Source organism: Aquarana catesbeiana, linkage group LG13, assembly GCF_042186555.1.
Source record: "Aquarana catesbeiana isolate 2022-GZ linkage group LG13, ASM4218655v1, whole genome shotgun sequence".
NCBI classification, from domain to species: domain Eukaryota; kingdom Metazoa; phylum Chordata; class Amphibia; order Anura; family Ranidae; genus Aquarana; species Aquarana catesbeiana.
In genome coordinates, this window is record NC_133336.1 from 224,345,771 (window position 1) to 224,366,831 (window position 21,061).

Below are 21,061 nucleotides of genomic sequence, written 5' to 3' on the forward strand. Positions count from 1 at the left end.
CCACTGTAAGGATACACTCAGAAGGGGCAAGCGGACATCTTGGTACACCCACCGGAGTTTTGCATTTTACACTTATTTTTAACAGTAAACTGAGTTTATATAGTGAAATACAATACTTAGAACTTCATCTGACTGTTTAGATGTTGAATTTTAAAAGCAGCGGCAAGCCTGCTGATCTCGCAGGTTTACTAACCGGACAGAACACCGCTGCTTTTAAAATTCAACATCTAAACAGTCATATGGAGTTCTAAGCACTGTATCTCACTATATAATCTCAGTTTACTGTTATAAAAAGTGTACAATGCAAAACTCCAGTGAGTGTAGCAAGATGTCCGCTTGCCCCTTCTCGCTGTATACTTACTATGGAGGAGTGCTGGGTGTAGCAAGATGGCGGCGACGGAACGTCACTTCCGTTACACATTCTGACGGGTCGCCTGATCTGATGAAACATCCGCAGTGCATGGGGAACGGGGAGGGGCTCCACACCTAGAACCGCTCCTCCCCTATACTTTCCTGTCATGTGACCTGTACACAGGGGGAGGGGAGTGGGTAATATCCTCCTATAATAAGAATAGAAGGATTCTGTGAGTATATGGAAGTAATAAACATCCGGTACTGGGGCTCTGTAACACCCACTGAGGGGGGAACTCGTGGTACTTCCGGGTATGGGACCATGTGACCACACTGCTGGTTGGTGATTGGCCCAGCACTGTCACATGGGGGGAGAGCCCATCTTGTGTAAGCTCCAACAGACTTCTGCCTCCTTCACATGGGCCTTCCGTCTGACTCCGCGGGGGAGTGCGCTCCCGGCACAGGACAACGCCATGCTTATCTATGTACGGCCTGGTGGGGAACAGTTCAGATTTAGGCCTGGCTGTATTCGCAGGGCATTATCCATCAAGGGCCACAGGGAGGAGCCGACCCTTTAAGGGGGGGGGTCATATCGCCGGGGGGACTTCACGATCATGTGATTGGCTGTCACAGTGGTCATGTGACCAAGAGCCCATCCTACCGGTGAGTGCGGGGGGGGGGCTTTTGGTGACAATGTGGCCTCAGAGTTAGAGGAGCGCAACTGAGCGCGCTCTCAGCACAGAACAAGGACGCCGCCATCCTATCACATAGGTGCATACGGCCAGTGGGTGGGGCTTAAAATGTGGGGCCCAGTTCCATTTCTGCAGGGTGTTACATATCAGGAGCCACACAGAGGAGCCGGCCCCTTAACCCTTATCTGGGGGGGGGGAGCGGCCCCCTCTCCCTTATCTGGGGGGGAACTGGCCCCTTATCTGAAGGGAAGCCGGCTCCCTAACCCTTATCTGGGAGGTGGAACTGGCCCTTTAACCCTTATCTAAAGGGAAACCGGCATATTAACCCTTATCTGGGGGGGAATTGGCCCTTTAACCCTTATCTGGGGGAGGGACTGGCCCCTTATCTGGGGTGAGGCGGCCCATAACTCTATCGGGGGGGGGGACTGGCCCTTTAACCCTTATCTGGGGGAGCCAGCCCCTTAACCCTTATTCGGGGGGGAACTGGCCCCTTATCTGAAGGGAAGCCGGAGCCTTAACCCTTATCTGGGGGGAGCCTGCCCCTTAACCCCTATTTGGGGGGGGGGACGGCCCCCTAACCCTTATCTGGGGGTGAACTGGCCCTTTAACCCTTTTCTGGGGGGGGACTGGCCCCTTATCTGGGGGAGGCGGCCCATAACTCTTTTTGGGGGGGAGCCGGCCCCTTAACCCTCATCTGGGGAGGGGAAACTGGCCCCTTAACCCTTATCTGGGGGAGCCGGCCCCTTAACCCTCATCTGGGGGGTGAACTGGCCCCTTAACCCTCATCTGGGGGGTGAACTGGCCCCTTAACCCTTATCTGGGGGGGGGGGGACTGGCCCTTTAACCCTTACCTGGGGGGCCGGCCCATTAACCCTTATTTGGGGGGGAACTGGCCCTTTAACCCTTATCTGGGGGGGAACTGGCCCCTTATCTGGGGGAGCCGGCCCTTTAACCGTCATCGGGGGGGGGAACTGGCCCTTTAACCCTCATCTGGAGGGGGGAACTGGCCCTTTAACCCTTATCTGGGGGAGCCTGCCCCTTAACCCCTATTTGGGGTGGGGACGGCCCCCTAACCCTTATCTGGGGGTGAACTGGCCCTTTAACACTTTTCTGGGGGAGGGAACTGGCCCCTTATCTGGGGGAGGCGGCCCTTAACTCTTTTTTGGGGGGGGGGCGGCCTCTTAACCCTCATTTGGGGGGGGGGGAACTGGCCCTTTAACCCTTATCTGGGGGAGCCGGCCCCTTAACCCCTATTTGGGGGGGGGACGGCCCCCTAACCCTTATCTGGGGGTGAACTGGCTCCTTATCTGAAGGGAAGCCGGCCCTGTGATTGGCTGTCACAGTGGTCACATGGGAACTTATCCCACCAGTGATCGGGAGCTGTCGGTGACAATAAGGTCACAGAGTTGGAGGCGCTCCCAGCACAGAATAATATTGTGGACTCGCTCCACTTATATAAGGCTGATGGGAAGGGGTTAGGATTTTAGGGCCCGGTTGTGTTATGTATCGGGGGGGGGGGGCCCACAGAGATGAGCCAAGCCTTTACCCCCCTATCTGGCCGGAGCTGGCCCTTTTAAGGGGCTCTTAATGCTAGTTATGCCCGACCATAGGATCGGTTATTGGCGGCCACAGTGGTCACGTGATCCAGAGCCCCTCCTGTTGGCTCCTATAAGCAGTGACCTGCGGTGCAGAATGATTGGACGCAGCATGTCCAGTTCAAGTATTTACATTTTGTACAGCGCTCCCCCCCCCCCCCCCGGCAGCGAAACGTGTCACATTTTATCTCTGAAAATGCTAATTATCTGGCTGCACCCAGGACAAGGGATGAGGAATCCCTGACAACATGCATGTCCCCGATCTTTATACCAGGCACAGCCAAGCAACAGGTATTTCTAGAGGAAGGCCAGCTGTCATTGTTCTGGTACAATAGGACCACTTTAATGGAGACAGCCAGGCAACTAGCAATTTCAGAGAATGGGGTGTCGGTGAGGAGAGGTGGTGTAGAGGCGAGCTGAACACAAGCCGCACTCTGCAGGGGGGGAGGGGGGGCTTATCCTGAACACAGCCTGTGTGATAGAGATATCTGCCCCAGCCAGGCACTTCCTGGTCTGTCCGCCTGTCACCTCAACCCACAACTCTGATTGGCTTACAGCTGACAGACACACCCCCTCCAGTGCTCCGTCCTCCATACCATGTGGGTGGGAGGTCTCAGTGAGTGCTGGAGAGGATCAGAGAGGGGCAGCTGGTGAGATCACATTGTGTAACTTTGTATCCTCATCTCCTCCTATCGTTACATTGTATCCTCATCTCTTCCTATCGTTACATTGTATCCTCATCTCCTCCTATCGTTACATTGTATCCTCGTCTCCTCCTATCGTTACATTGTATCCTCGTCTCCTCCTATCGTTACATTGTATCCTCGTCTCCTCCTATCGTTACATTGTATCCACGTCTCCTCCTATCGTTACATTGTATCCACGTCTCCTCCTATCGTTACATTGTATCCTCGTCTCCTCCTATCGTTACATTGTATCCTCGTCTCCTCCTATCGTTACATTGTATCCTCGTCTCCTCCTATCGTTACATTGTATCCTCGTCTCCTCCTATCGTTACATTGTATCCTCGTCTCCTCCTATCGTTACATTGTATCCTCGTCTCCTCCTATCGTTACATTGTATCCTCGTCTCCTCCTATCGTTACATTGTATCCTCGTCTCCTCCTATCGTTACATTGTATCCTCGTCTCCTCCCATCGCTACGTTTTATCCTCGTTTCCTCCCATCGTTACATTGTATCCTCATCTCCTCCTATCGTTACATTGTATCCTCGTCTCCTCCTATCGCTACGTTTTATCCTCGTTTCCTCCTATCGTTACATTGTATCCTCGTCTCCTCCTATCGCTACGTTTTATCCTCGTTTCCTCCTATCGTTACATTGTATCCTCGTCTCCTATCGTTACATTGTATAACATTGTGTCTGATCTCTTCTTTTAGTGTATTATGACTGGTCATGTGATCACCTCTGTGACAGAGGATTGGCCCCATCTGCAGAACATCGCTCCCTCCCCTCCCCCTCCTGACAGATCCATATTGATATATTCTGCAGATTATCTCATCACTGACCTCTCTAGAGATCTGCAGAACATCGCTCCCTCCCCTCCCCCTCCTGACAGATCCATATTGATATATTCTGCAGATTATCTCATCACTGACCTCTCTAGAGATCTGCAGAACATCGCTCCCTCCCCTCCCCCTCCTGACAGATCCATATTGATATATTCTGCAGATTATCTCATCACTGACCTCTCTAGAGATCTGCAGAACATCGCTCCCTCCTGACAGATGATATAAATGGTATAATAACGATGTGGTTGTCTCCAGGCTCGGTTGGGATTCGGATGCAGCGGTCGGTCGTAGTCGCTGGCGGCGGTATTAGTGGGCTCACCGCCTGCTACCACCTGGTGAAAGATGCCAAAGTGTCCAAGGTGAGAAATCCGGCCCCTCCTAGACCAATCACGTGTCGGATCGGATCGTACAGTTTGATTTCGGAATCCCATTATTTTATACCCGGTGATGTCATCACTGGGCCTCTGTTCTTCTCTATGTGATGTGCGGCGTGTCGTCTGTCACACAGGTCATCTTGTTGGAGGGCAGTTCCCGGCTCGGGGGATGGATGCACTCCACGCGGACAGACGATGGCGCTGTGTTCGAGCACGGCCCCCGCGGCATGCGCCCGGCGGGATTGGTGGGCAAGAACGCGTTGTGTATGGTGAGTCGCCCGGAGAAAAACTGAGCGTGTGCGGGGTTCCCTCCAGCAACTCCAAAGACGTGTGTTAAGTGACTATAATTATAATATAAATTCTAATAAATGAGCTGCCTGTCCCAAGTGACCGGTGTCAGGACCTCAAGTGGATGTAAAACACGACTTATTAAATATATTATTATTCATGTAAATAGTGGACACCATATAAACACCTATAATATATTATAATATAATTGTAATATTATAATTAACAGTTGTAAATTATAATAAATGAGCCGTCTTTCCCAAGTGGATATAAAATATGACTTATTACATTTATTATTATTATTATTATTATTATTATTATTATTATTATTATTATTAAAGTCATATTTTATATCCACTTGGGAAAGACAGCTCAGTTATTGTTATTATTTACAATTGTTTGTTATAATATTATAATTTGTATTATATCTTTTATCATTTGTTTTTTATAGGTGTTTATATGGTGTCCACTATTTACATTAATAATAATATATTAAGTCATGTTTAATATCTACTTGGGCTCTTGCCATTGTCACTTGGGACAGGCAGCTCTTATTAATAATAATAATATATTTACTAAGTCTTATTATTATTATTGTAAATAGTGGACACTATATAAACACCTATAATAAACATAAATGATAAAATATAATATTACAATTATATTATAATTTATTATATAAGAAACAAATTGTAAATTATAATAAATGAGCTGTCTTTCCCCAGTGGATATAAAATATGAACTTATGGCTTTAATAATAATATATTTAATAAGTCATATTTTATATCCACTTGGGAAAGACAGCTCATTTATTATAATTTACAATTGTTTGTTATATAATAAATTATAATATAATTGTAATATTATATTTTATCATTTATGTTTATTATAGGTGTTTATATAGTGTCCACTATTTACAATAATAATAATAATGAGCTGCCTGTCCTAAGTGACAATGTCAAGACCCCAAGTAGATGTAAAACATGACTTTATATAGTGTCCGCTATTTACATTAATAATATATTAACACCTATAATAAACATAAATCATAAAATATATAATAAAATTGTAATATAAGAAACAATTGTAAATTATATTAAATGATCTGTCTTTCCCAAGTGGATATGAAATATGACTTATTAAATATATTATTATTATTATGATTATTAAAGTCATATTTTATATCCACTTGGGAAAGACAGCTCATTTATTATAAGAAACAATTGTAAATAATATTACAATTATATTTTACTTTTATTATATCTTTTATCATTTATGTTTATTATAGGTGTTTATATAGTGTCCGCTATTTACATTAATAATAATAATAATAATAATTATTATTATTATTATAATATTAAGTCATGTTTTACATCTACTTGGGCTATTGACATTGTCACTTGGGACAGGCAGCTCTTAATAATAATATTATTATTATTATTATTATTATTAAGAGCTGCCTGTCCCAAGTGACAATGTCAATAGCCCAAGTAGATGTAAAACATGACTTATTAAATATATTATTATTAATGTAAATAGTGGACACTATATAAACATTTATAATAAATTACAAAATATGTAATAAAATTATAATATATAATTGTAATATTATAAGAAACAATTTTTGTAAATTATAATGAGCTGTCTCTCCCAAGTGGATATATAATATGACTTATTAAATATATTATTATTCATGTAAATAGTGGACGCTATATACCTATAATTATATAATATTATGGTCAGAAGTCCGCCCCTTTTTGCACATGTGTTTGGCCGTCATGAAGGGGTTACGCCCATTTGCACGATTGTTTGACTGACTGCCACACTTTCCCTCCTAGGTGTCTGAACTCGGCTTGGAAAGCGATCTGATCGCAATCCCGAGGAGTCACCCCGCCGCGAAGAACCGTTACCTCTACGTCCGGAAGAAGCTGCACAAAATGCCCTCCAGTCTGGGGTGAGATGTCGGGGATGCTCAGGCTTTGTTTTTTTTTTTTGTACGTGGGGGTCAGCCTGAGTCGGGGGGGGGGGGTCCGGGTATTGGGAACCCCCAAAATTAGGGGGGGGGTCACTGAGTGCAGGAGGTAATCCGGATCACACTTGCTCGACTGCGAAGTGGTCACATGATCGCCAACTCCTCCTGCCCCCCCCCGCCATATGGCATTCATCACTATTTAAAGGGATTCCAGGGAGAGCGAGAAAGGGGTTATAAAAGGGAAACTAACAGAGCGCACTATGACATCATTCATTTTTCTCTTCCATCACAGGGGGGTTCTTCGTACCATCCCCCCCTTCTCCAGACCATTGTTCCTGTGCGGCCTGCAGGACCTGACCGCTCCCCGCGGATCCCAGGAGGATGAGAGCGTCCATGATTTCTTCACACGCCGCTTCGGAAAAGAGGTACGAAATGGAGAGAAGACTCTCCTCTCCTGAAATACTCTTCTCCTTCCTCTATAACTCTCCTCTCCTGAAATACACTGCACTGCTGGAGGACTCCTCTCCTTCCTCTATAACTCTCCTCTCCTGAAATACTCTGCACTGCTGGAGGACTCTGCTCCTTCCTCTATAACTCTCCTCTCCTGAAATACTCTGCACTGCTGGAGGACTCCTCTCCTTCCTCTATAACTCTCCTCTCCTGAAATACTCTGCACTGCTGGAGGACTCTGCTCCTTCCTCTATAACTCTCCTCTCCTGAAATACTCTGCTCCTTCCTCTATAACTCTCCTCTCCTGAAATACTCTGCTCCTTCCTCTATAACTCTCCTCTCCTGAAATACACTGCACTGCTGGAGGACTCCTCTCCTTTCTCTATAACTCTCCTCTCCTGAAATACTCTGCACTGCTGGGGGACTCTGCTCCTTCCTCTATAATTCTCCTCTCCTGAAATACTCTGCTGGAGGACTCTTCTCCTTACTGTATTATAGGTTGTATCTCTCTATCTTCCCGTACTTCGGATTTATTAACGAATGGCGTCTTGCTGCTCTTCTCCCCTGCAGCTGGCGGACATCGTGGTGGACAGTTTGTGTCGGGGGGTCTTCGCCGGCGACTGTCGGAAGCTCAGCCTGCGCTCTTGCTTTCCCTTCCTGCATGACGCAGAAGCGCGGAAAAGATCGGTCATCCTGGGAATGGCGACGGGCGGAGGTAGGTGATCGACTCCTTTTTTTTTTCTTCTTCTGATACAGATGCCACCCATGTGGTCTCTCCCCCAAATAAATGCACCCAAGTCCCTCCCACTTCCCGCCCTCCTGCTTACTAATTATATTGTATATCTTGGAGGGGGCGTGTCACTTTACAGTGGTGCTCGACAGGAGGTCATGTAAGAGGAGATGTTACTGGGGCTCCTCACTGACCACCAATGTAAGAGGAGATGTTACTGGGGCTCCTCACTGACCACCAATGTAAGAGGAGATGTTACTGGGGCTCCTCACTGACCACCAATGTAGGAGGAGATGTTACTGGGGCTCCTCACTGACCACCAATGTAAGAGGAGATGTTACTGGGGCTCCTCACTGACCACCAATGTAGGAGGAAATGTTACTGGGGCTCCTCACTGACCACCAATGTAAGAGGAGATGTTACTGGGGCTCCTCACTGACCACCAATGTAAGAGGAGATGTTACTGGGGCTCCTCACTGACCACCAATGTAGGAGGAGATGTTACTGGGGCTCCTCACTGACCTCCAATGTAAGAGGAGATGTTACTGGGGCTCCTCACTGACCTCCAATGTAAGAGGAGATGTTACTGGGGCTCCTCACTGACCACCAATGTAAGAGGAGATGTTACTGGGGCTCCTCACTGACCACCAATGTAAGAGGAGATGTTACTGGGGCTCCTCACTGACCACCAATGTAAGAGGAGATGTTACTGGGGCTCCTCACTGACCTCCAATGTAAGAGGAGATGTTACTGGGGCTCCTCACTGACCTCCAATGTAAGAGGAGATGTTACTGGGGCTCCTCACTGACCTCCAATGTAAGAGGAGACGTTACTGGGGCTCCTCACTGACCACCAATGTAAGAGGAGACGTTACTGGGGCTCCTCAACTGACCACCAATGTAAGAGGAGATGTTACTGGGGCTCCTCACTGACCTCCAATGTAAGAGGAGATGTTACTGGGGCTCCTCACTGACCTCCAATGTAAGAGGAGATGTTACTGGGGCTCCTCACTGACCTCCAATGTAAGAGGAGATGTTATTGGGGCTCCTCACTGACCACCAATGTAAGAGGAGATGTTATTGGGGCAGTGCATGATTTATCTTATTGCTCATTCATCACTGACCAAACCCACTTTAATTTGGCCACGCCCCCTTTAAAGTGTTCCTCCCCCAGGGATCTGTCGCTTCCTCCTCTCGGGGATTCCTCCATAGTCTGTACTCATTCCTGTCATATTCCAGCAGAGAAGACCCCGGAGTTGGACTCGGCTCTCATCCAGAAGGCCAAGCAGGAGCGTTGGAGCCAGTGGTCACTGCGCGGGGGGATGCAGACGCTGTCTGACGCACTGGAAGATTACATCAAGCAGAGGGGAGTGGAGATACACAAGGACACCCCCGTGGAGGCCATGGAGAGGACCCCCAACAACAGCTGGAAGGTGACTGTGGGGGAGGGGGGCATAATAAACAAATTAAACCCACAAATTAAACTTTTTATTTTTTGGTGCAGGTGGGAGGGGTTTCAGCCTCAAGGGGTGCCGGCCTTCAGTTTCCAATGTGTCTAGTGGTCTAGTGTCCATTTCTCCTGTAGGTGGCAATATAACCCAAACCAAAACCCAGAATTTTTTCATTTTGATTTTTTCTTATTGGGGCAGGAAAGGTTTGGAGGAGGTGGGAGGGGTTTATAGCCCTGGGGGGGGGGCAGGCAGTTCTTCAGTTTCCAATGGCCTAGTGTCTATTTTTCCTGTAGGTGGCAGTATAACCCCAGATTGCTTATTTTCATTAAGCTGTGGCTCTCAGTGGAACCCTTTTTTTTGGGGGGGGCTTTTTAAACAAATTGCTTCTTGAAAATGCAGAATAATATGATGCAGAAAAGTAATAATCAGAGGCGTGTTTGTTTCAACAGATAAAACTTCCGAATGGCGGCGTCACGGCCGATCACGTGTTTAGCGCGGTCCCAGCAGCAGGTAATACAAGCAGATTGTGCATCACCTGTACTGAAAGGGAAGGCCGGAGGTCAGATTTGGAAAACTTGGGATGGACATCTGTGCAGCTCCTATGATGGGTCCTCTTTAAAAATGGTTGCATATAGACATGTGCAGAACGAAAAAATTTGTTTTGTTTCGTTACTTACATAAATTTGTTTAGTTTGACATTTGTTTCGTTTATTCGAATCGGATTCGAATTTTTCGAATTGCATTCCAAATCTAATTTATTTTATTCGAAATTCCAATTTTGGAAGATGGTTTATATTCTTTTCCATTTTATTCTACTGTGTGGTTTTTGTTTTTTGAGTTTTGTCTATTTTTTTTTATTTTCTATTATATTCTATTCTATTCGAAATTCAAATTTCCGAAAAAAAAATGTTTGTTTTTATATTCTTTCTATTGTTCTATTCTATTATTTTATTTTCTATTGTATTCTCCATTCTTCTTTCTTCTTCCTTCTCTTTTTTTTTTTTTTTCTTTTTTTTTTCTTTCAATTTTGTTCTTTTCTATTGTTATAATCCTTTCTATTCAAATTTTCGAAAAAAGTTATTTTTATAATCTTTCTATTAGTTGTTGTATTTATTTTCTAATTCTATTCTGTATGAATTTAAATTTATTTCTATTTGAATTTCAGAAGATTGGTTATAGTCTATTCTTTTATTTTCTATTTTATTTTAGTTCTTTTATTTTCTAATCTGTCTTTTTTTTTTTTTTTTTCCTATTCCATTTTTTTTTCTAATTCTGTTAGTTGTCCTTTTTTATTTTCTATATTGTTTTGTTTTTACTTCTTTTTATTTTCTCTTCTGTCCTTCTTTTTTTTTTTTTTTTTCTGTTCTGTTTTACTCTATTTTATATAAATAAATACAGTCAGTACATTATGGGAAGCATGTTGTTGACCATCTGTTAGCCCACCTTCTGTTCGTGTTTTTGGATTTATATGGACTTTTTATCACATTTTGCTATGTTTTATTGAGCCCCTGATATATGCTCTGTACACTATTACTCCATTTATATGCTATTCTTTTATTTTCTATTATATTCTTTTCCTATTTTAGCCTCTTCAAAAATTCAAATTTGCTTTGAAAAACGATTTGAATTTTTGATTCGAAAAAGTCTTTAATTTAAAAAGTATTCAAATTCAATTAGAAATGTCATCCTAAATATTGATTCGTTATTTTGGACTCGTTTAAATTTAGTTACTATTGTAATTCGGAAATTTGGATACATCCAAATTTCCGGATAACTAAAAATTCTTACGAATTTCAATTCGGGAAACGAAATGAACCGCACATGTCTAGTTGCATATAGTTCACGCATAGGAGGCTGCATCAGTTGCCATTCGATGTACTTTTTTCTACGATCGGTCATGTGACATGACACTCAAACCAATTTTTTTTTTTTTTTTTTTTTTTTTTAAATTTATTTTGTCTCCAGCTCTGAGCAGGCTGCTGGACCCGGTCGCCAAACCCATGGCGGACACCTTGCGTCAGCTGAGCGCGGCCAACGTGGCGGTGGTGAACTTGGAGTACGATGGAGAGGTTTTACCCGTATCGGTGAGCGTTTTTTGCTTCTCGGCTTGTGTTTTATTTATTTATTTATTTTTTTTAAGCTCCGTTTGCACTAGTGGAACTTTGGATATTGTAACGTCGCAGCTCCTTTGATTTTTCAATGGCGCTCGTTCCGAACGATGTGACTTAAAGCCACAGCGACTTTGAAAAAGGTTCCTGCGTTACTTTTTGATGCGACTTAAGTGCCAGGAAATCACGTGACTTTGGAGTCGCACAAGTGTAAACCGAGCAAAAAAAAAAATAAATAAATAAATTAATAAATGGTGTATGTGTGTGAATAGCACCACTCCGGGGAAGCTGATGCACCGACCTGCCCCACGGGTAACACGGCTCCCTGGAATCTGCCTCTCCCCCCTCCCAGGTATACAATCAGCCTGTAGGGGGCATTTTAACGATATAATGGGTAGTTCAGGGCATTGCAGGAGGTATTTATATTTCCTATTAGAACACTAAGGGGGCCATATATAAAATGTGTGCTGTTCTGATATGATAAACGTTCGCACAATCGGGAAGAAAATTGCCTTTTCTCTAATATGTGTGGTTCCTAGATCATCAGCCCCACCTAGTGGCCATAATGCGTATTTTTTAAATTTTATTTTTTATTTTTTTTATTTTTTGTGTGTGGTGTGTTTTTTTTTTTTTTTTTATTTATTTAGTTGTTTTTTTTCCTGACTGCGGCAAAAGGAAAAAAAAATCATGGCCGCTGATGATATAGGAACCACACATAATGGAGGAGGTGCAGCAAGTTTCGTCCTGATTAAACGGATGTTTGTCACATCCGCACAACAAACAATTTTATATGTAGACCCCTAAGGGGTGTATAATTTATATCGAAAAATATTTTCACAGCAGTCCGTCCATCGAAACGGCATGCAAATTTGTTCTGTATAAATGGGGGAAAATGTATTTTTTATATATATATATATATATATATATATATATATATATATATATATATATATATATATATATATATATATATCTATCGCTCTATCTTTTTTTTTTTTTTTTTATTTTATTATTTTTATAATTTTAATAATTTTTTTTTTTTTTAGGCTGTATTCGCTGCAAAATGAATCTATGAATGTGAAAAATACTTCATATGGCCACTAGATGGTGCCGAGGAGCATTCTTCTTTCTTATAATGATGATCGCCATCTAGTGGCCATAATACAGGATTTTGTTTGCATTCACACATCCAAACGATATGCAAATTTTTTTGCATATATTGTAGTAAATTAAATCTATAAATACTGCACGATGGCCACTAGATGGTGCAGAGGAGCATACTTATTTCTTATGATGGTCAGCGCCATCTAGTGGCCATAATGTGGTATTTTCTGCATTTACACATTCGTATGACAGAGAATATAAGCCCAAGAACGTTCGAGTTTGCACAAAGCGAATGTACATGTACAGCTTAGATGGACAAACAGCTATGCAAATTAATTTTTTGCATATATTCTAGTAAATTGAATCTATAAATAATGTATTATGGCCACTAGATGGTGCAGAGGAGCATACTTATTTCTTATGATGATGGTCAGCGCCCTCTAGTGGCCATAATGCGGTATTTTCTGCATTCATACATTTAAACGGCAGAGAATATAACCCGAGAACGTTCAATTTTTGCCCCATTTTGCTCAAAACAACCATGCATGCAACTTAGATGGACAAACAGCTATGCAAATTTTTTCTTTTGCATATATTCTAGTAAATTGAATCTATAAATACTGCATGATGGCCATTAGATGGTGCAGAGGAACGTACTTATCTCTTATGATGGTCAGCGCCATCTAGTGGCTATATATATAATTATTTATTACTACTACTAATAAAAAGTATATACATTAAGTGTGTGTGTGTGTATTTTGCACAAAACGAATGCAAATGCAGCTTAGATGTTTAAACACCTATGCAGATTGTTTTGCATATATTATAATAAATGTAATCTATAAATGCTGTATTACGGCCACTAGATGGTGCCGAGGAGCATACTTATACTTTATGATGGTCAGAGCCATCTAGTGGCCATAATGCGGTATTTTTTTTTTTTTACATTCACACATTCAATTAGCAGAGAATATAGCCCAAGAACGTTCGATTTTGCTCAAAATGAATGTACGTGCAGGTTAGATGGACTAACAGCTATGCACATTTTTTTCCATATATTATTGTTAATTAAAGGGGTTGTAAACCCTCGTGGTTTTCCACCTTTAATACATTCTATGCATTAAGGTGAAAAACCTTCTGTCGTGCTGCAGCCCCCCCCCCCCAGTGCCCCCATTTTATTCACCTGAACCCGGTCTTTTTCTCCCGGGAAGGGGGGGGGGGGGCTCCAGCTGGTGTCTCATGTCCTGATTGGATAGATTGATAGCAGCGTAGCCATTGGCTCCCACTGCTGTCAATCAAATCCAATTCTGGGGGGCGGGGCCAAGTCCTGCTTTCTGTGTCCAATAGACGCAGGACTCGGGGGCGCACTCCCGCATGCTTGTCCCGAAGGAGAGCGCTTCTTCGACTGGGCACTCGAAGAGGAGGAGCTACTAGCGCCGATGAGGGACCCCAGAAGAGAAGGATCCGGGCTGCTCTGTGCAAAACCAACTGCACAGTGGAGGTAAGTATGAAAAAAAAAAATATATATATATATATATATATATATATATATATATATATATATATATATATATATATATATATATATATATATATATATATATATATATATATATATATATATAAATAAATAAATTTTATTTATTTTTTATAACAAAGAATGAGGGTTTAGTAACCCTATAAATATTGCATTATGGCCACTAGATGGTGCAGAGGAGAATACTTATTTCTTATGATGGTCAGCGCCATCTAGTGGCCATAATGCGGTATTTTCTGTGTTCACACATCCAAATGGCAGAGAATTTAGCCTAAAAAAGTTCGAGTTTGCCCCATTTTCACAAAACATATGTACATGCAAACAGCTATGCAAATTTCTTTGCATATATTATAGTTAATTAAATCTATAAATCTGTATTATGGCCAATAGATATTGTAAAGTAGCATACTTGAGATAGAAAGATATAGATATATATATGATGGTCAGTGCCATCTAGTGGCCATAATGCGGTATTTTCCACATTTAAACATTGAAATGGCAGAGAATATAGGAAAATAGCCCAAGAACTTTTGATTTTTTTTTTTTTTTTTTTGCCCCATTTGCATAAAAAAATTATATTTATTATAGTATGAGTGTGTAATTTCAAGGTAAATATACGATTGATTCCTTGATAAATTACTGATCCAACATCCATTCTATGACAGTATAAGTAAACCATTATAACTGCGTTCGCCATTGCTCTGTGATCCTTTCAAGCATCTCTTCCCCCTCCCCCGCAGGGTTTTGGTCATCTCATCCCATCCTTTGAGGACGCCGCTCTGCTGGGGATTGTGTACGACTCGCTCACCTATCCGGAACACAACCGAAAAGGATCGGCATCTACCAGGCTAACGGTAATGTGACCTGACTTGGGCCAAAGAGCTGACACTCCATGCTGGGATTTGTTGCCGCCCCCCCCCCCCCCCATAAAATCTGGAAGCCTTCCTCCTGCAATATGTTACCCCCCCCATTCCATTCCATGATGAGGGGGTGACCTCCTCCATATTTGTGTCCCTGTCAGGTGATGCTGGGCGGCGCCTGGTTTGAAAGCAGCCTGGGGGACCTGGAGTCCGTTCATCCTGAGAAGATTTTGGGCCTGGCGACCACGGCGGCGGCAACTCAGCTCGGGGTGAAGGAGAAGCCGAGCCGAGCCATTGTCAGCATCAATAAGGTAGAGGAAGGGTGGAGGTGGGGGTTGGGCTTAATGGAGACCTGCGCTCAGAGATATACAGAAAACACATAACTTTTGTTCCATCCTTCTGAAAATGCTAGTTCCCTGGCTGATCTACTGATATCTCTGTTGTTGGAGCCTTCTGAACCACAAGTATGCAGATCCAGAATCTGCTGTATACGCATTCCAATTGACAGCCAGGTAAATGGCATTTTCAGGAGGTGAGCAATGCTATACTTCCTATTACTCTCAGTACGGGATTAACAGAATAATCGGAGGAACAGCCGTTCCTTGTCAGAGCCATGTATAAATAATAATAATAATAATTGTAGAACAACTGTAGTTTCCTGCCATGACCTGTGGGTGGCACTGTTGTACAGGTTTAATTAAGGAAAGACAATTGCAAGTTCCACTATTTAGATCCTCCCTCCATCCTCCGGGTGTACAGGCTCCTCCCCCCTGGTCTGAAGTGGCTTCCTCTGATTTCACCGCACACTGTGAGCTTCTCATTATGTGCATTAGAAGCTGCAGCAAGTCAGATAGATAGAGCTCCGCCCTCATTTCCTGGCTGGAGGGCCACCAGCATCGTCTATATCACTTTCCTGGCCCGTCCCTTGCATTCATTGGATGTCAGTTCTTTCAATCGTGGAGGATCAGCTTCACGTGTGGGTGTCGCCTATGCAAATGCAGCCTGCCTAGGAACCGCCCACTTCTCCAGACCGACCTCCACCCATCAGGGTGATTTTGGCATTTGCATAACTCCTCCCACTGCTTACATCAGGACTGAGAGGAGTACTGAGGGCGGGTGCTGGGATGTTTTCAGGAAGCCATGTACAGCCTCCAGTTGGCTCCTCCCACCAGCCATGATCTGCCAGCGTTGCATAGAGACCCAGTGATATCTAGCTGTGGACACTAGAGGGAGGATGTAGAGTCTGTAGTGGTAATTACCAGTTGTAGACACTAGAGGGAGGATGTAGAGTCTCTAGTGGTAATTACCAGTTGTAGACACTAGAGGGAGGATGTAGAGTCTCTAGTGGTAATTACCAGTTGTGGACACTAGAGGGAGGATGTAGAGTCTAGTGGTAATTACTAGTTGTGGACACTAGAGGGAGGATGTAGAGTCTAGTGGTAATTACCAGTTGTGGACACTAGAGGGAGTATGTAGAGTCTCTAGTGGTAATTACCAGTTGTAGACACTAGAGGGAGGATGTAGAGTCTCTAGTGGTAATTACCAGTTGTAGACACTAGAGGGAGGATGTAGAGTCTCTAGTGGTAATTACCAGTTGTGGACACTAGAGGGAGGATGTAGAGTCTAGTGGTAATTACTAGTTGTGGACACTAGAGGGAGGATGTAGAGTCTAGTGGTAATTACTAGTTGTGGACACTAGAGGGAGGATGTAGAGTCTAGTGGTAATTACTAGTTGTGGACACTAGAGGGAGTATGTAGAGTCTCTAGTGGTAATTACCAGTTGTGGACACTAGAGGGAGTATGTAGAGTCTCTAGTGGTAATTACCAGTTGTAGACACTAGAGGGAGGATGTAGAGTCTCTAGTGGTAATTACCAGTTGTAGACACTAGAGGGAGGATGTAGAGTCTCTAGTGGTAATTACCAGTTGTGGACACTAGAGGGAGGATGTAGAGTCTAGTGGTAATTACTAGTTGTGGACACTAGAGGGAGGATGTAGAGTCTAGTGGTAATTACTAGTTGTGGACACTAGAGGGAGGATGTAGAGTCTAGTGGTAATTACTAGTTGTGGACACTAGAGGGAGGATGTAGAGTCTAGTGGTAATTACTAGTTGTGGACACTAGAGGGAGGATGTAGAGTCTAGTGGTAATTACCAGTTGTGGACACTAGAGGGAGGATGTAGAGTCTAGTGGTAATTACCAGTTGTGGACACTAGAGGGAGGATGTAGAGTCTAGTGGTAATTACCAGTTGTGGACACTAGAGGGAGGATGTAGAGTCTAGTGGTAATTACTAGTTGTGGACACTAGAGGGAGGATGTAGAGTCTAGTGGTAATTACCAGTTGTGGACACTAGAGGGAGGATGTAGAGTCTAGTGGTAATTACTAGTTGTGGACACTAGAGGGAGTATGTAGAGTCTCTAGTGGTAATTACCAGTTGTGGACACTAGAGGGAGGATGTAGAGTCTAGTGGTAATTACTAGTTGTGGACACTAGAGGGACACATTATGGGTATAACATAAGGAAAATGGAAAGGATTTATTCACTAATTAGCATGAGGATGGAACCGGGGAAGGCAAAATATAAGGTAATTAAACGTTGATAATGATGATGATTTAAATATTATGTAATTTTAAAGATTGGTAATTTTTTTTTTTTTTTTTGCTAACATGCATTAATTATTATCAATTACTATTTAACACACATTAATAGCAATGGTGTCATAGGCTTGAATCATTCTTTTCACCAGCATTTAAAAGAAAAACAGTCGGAGGGTCTAGCACTGCTCTGGTGATATTAGTATTGGGATAGCACTGTTATTTATTACAAAAATGTTATCTCTCATTCCTTTGGCAGAGCTGTATTCCTCAGTATACGCTGGGACACTGGAAACACATCGGTAAGAATATTTCTGGAATTGTGTGCCTTGTGGGGGAGGGGCAATATGTAGAGTCTAGTGGTAATTACCAGTTGTAGACATTAGAGGGAGTATGTAGGGTCTCTAGTTGTAATAACCAGTTGTGGACACTAGAGGGAGGATGTAGAGTCCAGTGGTACACCCCCCCCCCCCATGGCTCTAAAGCCCAAACTTTTTTTTTTAAACTCTCACTTCCTGTTGTGTCCACCAGCCAGGAAGTTATAGGAATCTCCATATGGGGACACAGATGTGAAGAGGGTTTAATCCATTCCCTACAACAACAACAAAAAGTTTTGGCCCCGGATAGACTCTACATAACGTCTATCTGCCCTCAGTTGAGTTGAGTTGAGTTGGGGTGGAGGAACATGACTGCACAGAGTCCTGACCTCAACCCGATAGAACACCTTTGGGATGAATTAGAGCGGAGACTGCAAGCCAGGTCTTCCCGTCCAACATCACAAATGTGCTTCTGGGAGAATGCTGAAACATTCCCATAGACACCCTCCTAAACCTTGTGGACGGCCTTCCCAGAAGAGTTGAAGCTGTTATAGCGCCAAAGGGTCGGCCAACTCAATATTGAACCCTACGGACTAAGACCCCGCTGCCATTAAATTTCATGTGTGTGTAAAGGCAGGCGTCCCAATACTTTTGACATATTGTATCTGTGTATTGATTGGCTCACACACGTGGGTTCAGATCTTAGCCTGAGCTCATCACTTCTGCTATTGGTCTGGCTGCTTGTAGCCTTCACCAGGGGGCGCATATGTCCGAAGGTGACTACACAGGGCAGAAATTAGGAGGCATGGACAGAGTCTTGTCACCTTTTTTTCATAACAGGAAGGGCCTGAATAAGGATCCTTGTGGGCAGGATCACCAGAGCTTCTTATAATGAAAGCTGCAGATCTAAACCGATTCAGAACTGATTTGGGTCTGTAGGTGGTGGACTTTTGTTGAGTTTTCTGTCATTTTACGGGTCGTCTCTCTTCCCTTCAGAAAACCTTTTCTCCTACGTTGATGAGCACCACCTTCCCCTCAGCCTCCTCGGAGCCTCGTATCGGGGCGTTTCTGTGAACGATTGCATCTTCAACGCCAAAAAGTCTGTCCAAGGCCTGACGGGGTGCTAACACAGACGGTGTGTCCTAGATGGGTGACCACCCCACCCCGGGGTCCAGGCTGTACTGCTCTACAGGAGAACTTCCACACCAAACCTCGTTCCTGGAGATTGAATGTCTCAGGCCGTCCACCCAGCCAACTGAAAAAGAGGATAACCTACCTGGGCCACCCTTCCCATACCTGGGCCACCCTTCCCATACCTGGGCCACCCTTCCCATACCTGGGCCACCCTTCCCATACCTGGGCCACCCTTCCCATACCTGGGCCACCCTTCCCATACCTGGGCCACCCTTCCCATACCTGGGCCACCCTTCCCATACCTGGGCCACCCTTCCCATACCTGGGCCACCCTTCCCATACCTGGGCCACCCTTCCCATAACTGGGCCACCTTCCATACTTGGGCCACCCTTCCCATAACTGGGCCACCTTCCATACTTGGGCCACCCTTCCCATAACTGGGCCACCCTTACCGGCTGTCTTACTTTATTGATTACCAATGTAATGGATACATTTTAAAGCGCCCTTCATCTCCACTCTGAAAGTGAGAGGAAGTCCTTGCTGTAGCTTTACGCAAACCTTTAGCGGACTTTAGCAGTATTCCCGAACTCGAGCTGAGGGGTGCTTTATGGATCTTACATGAAGATAGGAGGTCTGGTTTTTCTTTTTTTGTAGCCCTCACTAGAAATATTTTAATAAATAATAAAATAGGAGGAAATAATTGGAAGGAACCTGCGGCTGGAATCTTCCTTTACATGTTATGTTGGGTGCTGCTAAAATATTATATTTAGTATTAAAAAGGAAACGAAAATATTAAAAAGGAAATGAAAAAGCTCCTCCCCCGTGTCCGGGTTCTGTGTCTGCCGCTACTTTTGGAACATATAATAGTAAACTATTTTCCTGAAGATACGATCGCCCCCCATAAAGAGGCGATCACATAGACTTTGTACGAACAACCTCCCCTCCAAGTACACATCCCCCCCCCCCCCCAAAAAAAAAAAAAAATCCCCCTCCTAGTTCACCCCCATTCACTCTCTCCACCCCCCCCCCCCCCCAGTACAAATACCCCTTATTCATCCCTACTATAAAATAAATTCCCCCTCCGCTCCTAGAGTACAAATACCCCCCATTAATCCCCGCTAGAACAAATTCCTGCCCCACCCCCTCCCCTCCAAAAAAAAAAATAAATCCCCCTCCTAGTACAGATACCACCCCCCCCCCAAACAAAAATAAAATCTCCTTCCTAGTTCACATACCCCCCCCCCCCATTCATCCCTGCCAGAACAAATTCCCCCCCCCCTAGTACAAATACCCCACATTCATCCCTACTAAAACAAATCTCTCTCACCCCTCCAAGTAAAAAAAAAAAAAAAAAAAAAATTCCCCCTCCTAGTACAGATACACCTCCCCTAAAAAAAAAAAAATGTAATTCCCTTACTAGTTTAAATACCCCCCATTCATCCCTACTAGAACAAATATTCTCCCCCTCACCACCCTCAAAAAAAACAAAACAACCCCCCCCCCCCAGTACAAATACCCCACATTCATCCCTACTAGAACAAATCTCTTCCCCCCCCCCCCAGTAAAAAAAATTCCCATCCTAGTATGAATAAACCCCCCCCCCCCCCCCCCAATTCATCCCTACTAGAACAAATTCTTCTCCCCCTAAAAAAAAAAAAACATTCCCCTCCTAGTACAAATATCCCCCATTAATCCCTACTAGAACAACCCCCCCATAAAAAAAAACATTCCCCTCCTATAAATACCCCTTATTCATCCCCCACTAGAACAAATTTCATGCCCCACCCCCTCACTTCCCCTCAAAAAAGAAAAAAAATGCCCTCCTAGTTCAAATACCCCCCCCCCATTCAGCCCTACTAGAACAAATTCCCACCCCTCCCTTCCCCTAAAAAAAAATATGCCCCTTCTAGCACAAATACCCCCCCTCCCCCCATTCATCCCTAATAGAAAAAAAAAATCCCCCTCTACCATATCGCC

General features: G+C 43.9%; 1 protein-coding gene across 3 annotated transcripts; it reads left to right on the forward strand.

The window, feature by feature from the left end:
* The first annotated feature begins 541 nt into the window (after positions 1–541).
* On the forward strand, positions 542–19,794 carry PPOX (protoporphyrinogen oxidase). 3 transcript variants are annotated; one of them, XM_073609283.1, is made up of 13 exons: positions 542–584; positions 4,423–4,526; positions 4,676–4,810; positions 6,668–6,783; positions 7,094–7,226; positions 7,822–7,966; positions 9,220–9,413; positions 9,881–9,941; positions 11,397–11,515; positions 14,921–15,034; positions 15,202–15,351; positions 17,892–17,934; positions 18,946–19,794. In XM_073609283.1, exons 2-13 carry the CDS (start codon positions 4,440–4,442, stop codon positions 19,074–19,076), a joined length of 1,428 nt encoding a protein of 475 aa, XP_073465384.1. In that variant the 5' UTR covers positions 542–584; positions 4,423–4,439; the 3' UTR covers positions 19,077–19,794. The 3 variants fall into 3 exon arrangements, with proteins under 3 accessions (XP_073465384.1, XP_073465383.1, XP_073465385.1); XM_073609282.1 differs by lacking the exon at positions 542–584 and adding an exon at positions 3,191–3,288; XM_073609284.1 differs by lacking the exon at positions 542–584 and adding an exon at positions 3,191–3,288 and having other exon boundaries at positions 9,223–9,413.
* Positions 19,795–21,061: the final 1,267 nt, after the last annotated feature.